We start from the raw sequence: 6000 nt of genomic DNA on the forward strand, positions 1-6000 counted from the left end.
ACTCTGCAGACACTGACTCAGCCAGCCTGAGTTCAGAAGAATGGATATTGTGGCTCTAGAAGGCCTTTATTGAGATGCCCTGGACATCCTTACTCCAGCATGTGTAGGGCTGGGATTACTCTTCCAACCAACCCCTAGAGAGGAGCATTTCCCTATTACCCGTTTTATAAGAAGCACAGTTTATTAGCAACAGTGGATATGACTGTGCCTCTTTGCCAGTAGAGAGAGAGGGCCTAGATAATCTAGTAGGGTCTCCTCCATGATGCACGAATGATGGCATTAAAGAGGACCTTTAATGGGCCTCTGCACCTTTAAAGCTTTTCCTACGTGACTCTTGGTTTGTGTTTTTCTTACATACTTCTCACTCTGACTGATGGTCCATAAATGGGAACAAAGCTACTACTTGGGGTTTTTCTCCTCCCTGTCTTCAGCCAATAAGACCTCCCCAACATCAGGAGAGGGAAATCGCCCTGGCGGAATCATTCACGTGTACGGTGATGACAGCAGTGACAAATCTGCCAGCAGTTTCATCCCCTACTGCTCCATGGCTCAGGCACAGCTCTGTTTCCATGGCCACCGTGATGCAGTCAAGTTCTTTGTCTCTGTTCCTGGTAAGGTGACCAAGGCACTTCCTCATGAGGATTCTTGCATTTACATTCTTCTATTTGGCCATCTTATCCCCTAAGACATCTGTGGGCTTTGCCCCTCCAGGGGAGGCTGAGCTGCCCACTATAGAATGCTGTGGATGACACTGCACCTTTTGTAGCTCTGTAGGGATCAGTTATCCCTTTTAAGGTCCTTTGGTTTTTGTGTCTGAGTTGGAATAAAATCCAGTTTTGCAGCAGCAGGGACTGGATTGGCAGGGCAATCACCTAAATTTGTGCCCTTTAGCTGAGCATTCTGGGAGTGTGGCAGAGGTGCTGACAGGAGACCCTTGCTCTTTCAGGTAACGTTCTCGCAACCCTGAATGGGAGTGTGTTAGACAGTCCTTCTGAGAACCCCAGCACAGCAGCCACTGAGACTGAGGGGCAGAAACTGAAAAATGTCCTGGTGCTGAGTGGAGGAGAAGGGTACATCGATTTCCGGATTGGTGAGCTCCTACTTTTGGGAAGGGGTGAGGTGGGAATGGTTGTGGGTAATACATGGACCAATGGGATTAGAGATGAAACTGTGTTGTTACGTAGTGAGTTCAGAAGATGATTTCCACTTGTCATGTCTCCTGCTTTAGAGGAAGCACTTGGGCATTTTCCTCTACTGTTACCCACACTTTTCCAGGGCATGTGGTTGGCTTGACCCCATCTGTCCCAACTGGCTGTCTCTACCCCTGTCCCCAGATCAATCCCCATAGACAGTCATCAGAAAAATACTACAGCATTTTCTACTAACAGCCCAAGTGCTGCAGCCTTTGAACTGTTGTGTTTTGGAGCATACCTGTTGTTGTAAGGATGGGCTCCTCCAGGAGAGTGGGGGGACTGGTCAGTACATGAAATCAGAGATATTGGAGGGCCATGTTTTTGTCTCTTTATGAAGATCTGTTTTTTCCCCTCCTAACCAGTCTTTCTGTGTACAAGTGTCCCATCATTACACCTGTCCTCGGGCAGTGAAAGAAGAGCTCAGTTAATGGTGCCCTTGATTTTTTCTAAGTAACATGAGCCTTTTGTGAGGGGCAATAATGCTTTGGATCTCCCTTCCCGCTCATCTTTACTGTTTGTATTCTCTCTGCAGGGGATGGAGAAGATGATGAGACAGAGGAGAATGCTGAAGATACTGCCCAAGTGAAGCCAGTGCTTTCCAAGGCTGAGAGGAGCCATATTATCGTCTGGCAAGTCTCATACATCCCTGAATGAGATTCTCTCTTTTCCTGACAACATATCTCTCCCTCCTCCCGTCTGAATGCCAAGATGTACATACAGAACACCTGCATTACACCTACTGCTGGAAACTGAACCCCAGACAACTGCAACAGCTCCTGCATCGGATGGTGACCCCCATTCTAACCTCTGAACTTGTAGCTTTCATTTTGGGCCCGTGTGCTTTGAGTGGTTGGATTACTGTTCTCCTTCTGAAGCTGGTGTCTACAAGGGGGGAAAAAAGACAGAGAATCTTCAGAGTGAAGCCCGGAGTTGGGAATTGTGCAAATAACTCTCTCCAAGAAGTATGAGACAGAAGCCTGTCTTGGAAGGTTTAGCCCAGGTTGTCAGGAAGGTTGCCTCACTGCCACCTGCATGAGAAGCCGTGCATCACCCTCATGTCCTCCAATGAAACGAGGCTAATGAATCACAACAGCCCAAAGAAAATCTTTATCCAGTTCACCAGGTGGAATTCTCATCCCATCCCCTCTGCATAGATTGTCCCCAAGCACTGAATCTTATCCCAGGATCTGAGAGCAGGCAGCACCAGGTTAAACCAGAAGTCTACAGAGAAGAGAGAACAGAGGTTTCAGGAAGCACTTCAGCTATTTGGCAATAGCGGGCCAACGGTCTCATGAAAAGGGGTAGAGTGTGGAACACATGCTAAAAACAGAAAGCCCTCCCTACTCTGCTATTATTTTTTGGCCAGTTGGTAACATTAAGTAGTGCTGAGTGAGCGTGAAATCAGGGAGGACTGTTTGCTTGGTAGAGTCAGAGGCAAAAAAGGGTGTTTGGTGTCAGGCCAGAGAGTGCTTGGACACTGCTGCCATGAAAGTTTGCTGGGATCTGGTTGATTAGCAGAAGGAAGAGCCAGCACTATTTTGTCTATGTGGTATTTTTGGAAGGGGAGGTAAAAAATGCTTTGTTTCATTATTTTTACAAGCCTTAAAAATTTCAAGAGACAAGCTGTTATTTAGTGATAGTTGGTTTTAAAGAGTAGCCGGTGACATGGCTTCTGTGTTAACCCAGCAAGGTTTTATTGACTCATGAAGATGCATTCCCATCCTGGTGCTGATTTTCTGCAGGGAGAAATGCTCTCCTCTCAAAACAGAAGAGTGTTGGGGAAAAGAAAAGGCAGGATGTTGATTTTGTCTCACTTTCTCCCAATACGTAACAGCAACCCAGTGAGAATGCAAGTTCAGGTGTGTGTATCCTAAGCCATGGCACTCAGATAGGAGGGCGCTTTGGGGTTAGCACATCACTACGGCGGGATTTGTGTTTCATGGTTGTTCTCCTGCAGTTAAATCAGTCTATAAAAAGCTGGAAAGGGGACCTTAGCTCCATCCTATGCACATATCTCAAGTTTTTTTACCTCACTCCTGCTTCTGACCCATTGGTTAAAAGACCTGATGCCACAGTTTGCCTCCTGGCTCCTCACTGTTCTGGCCTTTTAAATCCTTGAGCACATGTGCACTGCCTCACTTGCTGGTTTTCTGGCTCAGTCAGTGTCTTTGTACTCTAGGATCCCAGATGACCTAGTGTACCCATGTCTATCTGCAGAACTTATCTCCCTCGTTACTGTAATATCTGAGTGCCTCACAATATGTAATGGATTTATCCCTCACATCAACCCTGTGAGGGAGGGAAGGGTTTTGCAGGTAGGGATCTGAAGAACAGAAAGACTGACTTGCTCAAGGTCACACAGAAAGTCTGTGGCAGAGCTGGTCTTCTGAATCCCTAGCTAGTGTCAACTCCCCTATGTGGATGCTGCTGGTATGAACTAAAGGGTTCCTAGTTGCATTAATGTAATCCTATTTGAGGACTATTTGTTAATGTGAACTTTTACTTCACGACTGCAGCATCCACACAGGGGAGTTAGTGCACTGCTATTGATACCCCCATAGTCCAAAATGCAGGGCAGTGAAGACAAATCCCTACTTTCTCTTTAGCAGTAGCAATGCTGCCATTGCTTTCGGGGTTTGGATTGTGCATGCGCAGCTGAGAGATAAATATTAGCCACACATCAGAGTGCTGGAAAGGCAACAGCACGTATCTAGAGAACAGAGGCCCCAACAGCCTATTTAGGGGGAGACAGAGCCTTGGCGGTGCATTGCATTGGCTACGATCAGTGTTACATTACATAGGCACTCGTACTACTCTCTGAAGACAGAGGTCAGGAGAGGATTTGAATCAAGTCCTCCAGCTGTGTACCTCTGTAAAGGGATTCCAGAGACCGTGTGACATTTCTGAATGAGTCAGGCTTTCATTCTGCTGTGGCATATTCCAGAATTGCTTTCTGGTAAGATAAGTCACTTAGGGCTTTAGACAGCAAATAATTCACAACTTTTGTTAATTAGTGTAAATTAAATTTCAGTATTTGAGCTGATTTTTAAAAAAATGTAATTGACCCCAATTATTTAGTTTAATGAAATATGCCATGTGATAATTATGAAACATGGTGTGAGATTTTTACCTGTTACAGTTTATGTTCTATATTTGTTTTATCAAAGTGACAGTACTTGGTCCTCTGTCTCCCACTGAAATTTCATGGCTACTTAAGAAAATAGGTTCCAGACCTCCTTATCTCAGCAGGTTCATTTGCAGTTTGAAGCAGATTTTCTTTCAAGAGAAGCACACTTTCAAAAAGGGGCCAGTGACAGCTAAGTGAAGAGCCACTGCTGTCATGTTCCTATCATCCTCATTCGGTGACTACAGAGCAGCAAGGTGAAAGCTGATTGGCTTAAATACACTTCCCTATCATATCTCCACTGTGATGTATGTAAAGTACCTTGTATGTTATAAAAGGATTTTAAAAAGTGTCTTAAGGCCTGTAAACTCCGCTGTTTGGTCTGAAGATGGCATTCTGTAAAGAGACTGCTGTATGAATACTTTCCCATGCTTTGTCCCTTATGCTATCAAACAAGTGAACCATATCTGTTCTGTATGTAATAAATGTGTTAACATCAGCAATGGAAACGTGTATTCATTGCGTGTACAGATACTGGGATTTCTGATCAGTCTGTGACAATGGGTTGATTATTGTAATAGTTGCTCAGGCAGTATCTCAAATTCTCAAACTTTAACATTATACTACACGTCATTCAATGAGTCAGATTGCAGGATGCTAGTTTTGCAATCCCCACAACTTCAGAGCTGGTGCTCTGCAGCAGTAGCTTCCTTGCAATTTCATAAGTGCTGTGCCAAAGGTGTGGAACACGCAGCTGTTATGGTGCAAGTGTCAGCACATAGAGTGATTCAAACCACAAACGTTGTCGTGAGGAGACACAGTGACAGAGGGGCCTGACACTTAACAAATGTTAACTTTAAATGGATTACATGTTAATGGAATTCTCTTCCCATATGGGAAGAGTCTTGGCAAAAATCAACTGTCTATGCAGGCACTCCTCCATGAAGCTGGGTGCATCGTGCTTGCTTGTTCAATTGTTTGAAAAGACACTTATTTGTCTAAGTTAATAGCTCCATCCTGAAATCTGAGGGACTTGGGTGCCCTAATGGAGAAAAAGGCAATAAAATAGGAAACTAGATAAAAGTCCTGTGAACAAGGCTATGAATACATGATTTGCCAACTATACAGTATCAGCCATTAAAATTAATGGCATCAAATGCTCCCTTGTAATTAGCCTGCTAAATAACTTGTGTCTTTACAAATGGTGGCTACTTCATTATAAGCAGTGTCTTGGGTCTTGTGACAAAATGGACAATGTTGGTATGGTGGGTCCCGTGCTTTCCTTGGCTGGGTGGGGGCTGGGACACTACCCCTTGCCCCTGCTCTTGGGGCACCGAGAGTCCTGCTAGTGGCCTGGGAAGGTGGTAGAGGAGGGAAGCAGGGAAAAGGTCTGGGTTTGCACCTCACTCTGAGCCCTAGCCCCTCTCAACCCCTGCGGGTTTCTTACCCTCTTCCCCCTTGGGTAGGGTTACCCTCGGTCCTTGATGCTGGAGCAGGGTCTCCCTTCCTCTGGTCTTTCATTTCTTAACAACACACTTCCAAACTCCAGTCCTCTCTCCTTCCTCGCTCCACACTGTCTACTTAAAGCAGGGGGGTTTTATTAGGTTCCTGACAGGGCCTTAATTAGCCTCGGGCTTCTATATCTCCCCTCTACCAGTCTCCCACTTTTCCCTGGCCCTGCTG

The 6000-nt window shown here is 45.4% G+C and overlaps 1 protein-coding gene across 32 annotated transcripts in view; it reads left to right on the forward strand.

Annotated features, from left to right (window-relative positions):
- Positions 1 to 4816, forward strand: part of MAPK8IP3 (mitogen-activated protein kinase 8 interacting protein 3) — a 155169-nt gene extending 150353 nt beyond the window's left edge. For all 32 annotated transcript variants that reach the window (XM_073362979.2, XM_073362987.2, XM_073362974.2 and 29 more), the window contains 3 exons: positions 432 to 611; positions 947 to 1090; positions 1726 to 4816. In XM_073362979.2, the coding sequence (XP_073219080.1) occupies positions 432 to 611; positions 947 to 1090; positions 1726 to 1847 (446 nt within the window). In that variant the 3' untranslated portion in view covers positions 1848 to 4816. The remainder of the gene's footprint in view (positions 1 to 431; positions 612 to 946; positions 1091 to 1725) is intronic.
- Positions 4817 to 6000: the final 1184 nt, after the last annotated feature.

Source organism: Lepidochelys kempii, chromosome 10 (genome assembly GCF_965140285.1).
Source record: "Lepidochelys kempii isolate rLepKem1 chromosome 10, rLepKem1.hap1, whole genome shotgun sequence".
Classification (NCBI taxonomy): domain Eukaryota; kingdom Metazoa; phylum Chordata; order Testudines; family Cheloniidae; genus Lepidochelys; species Lepidochelys kempii.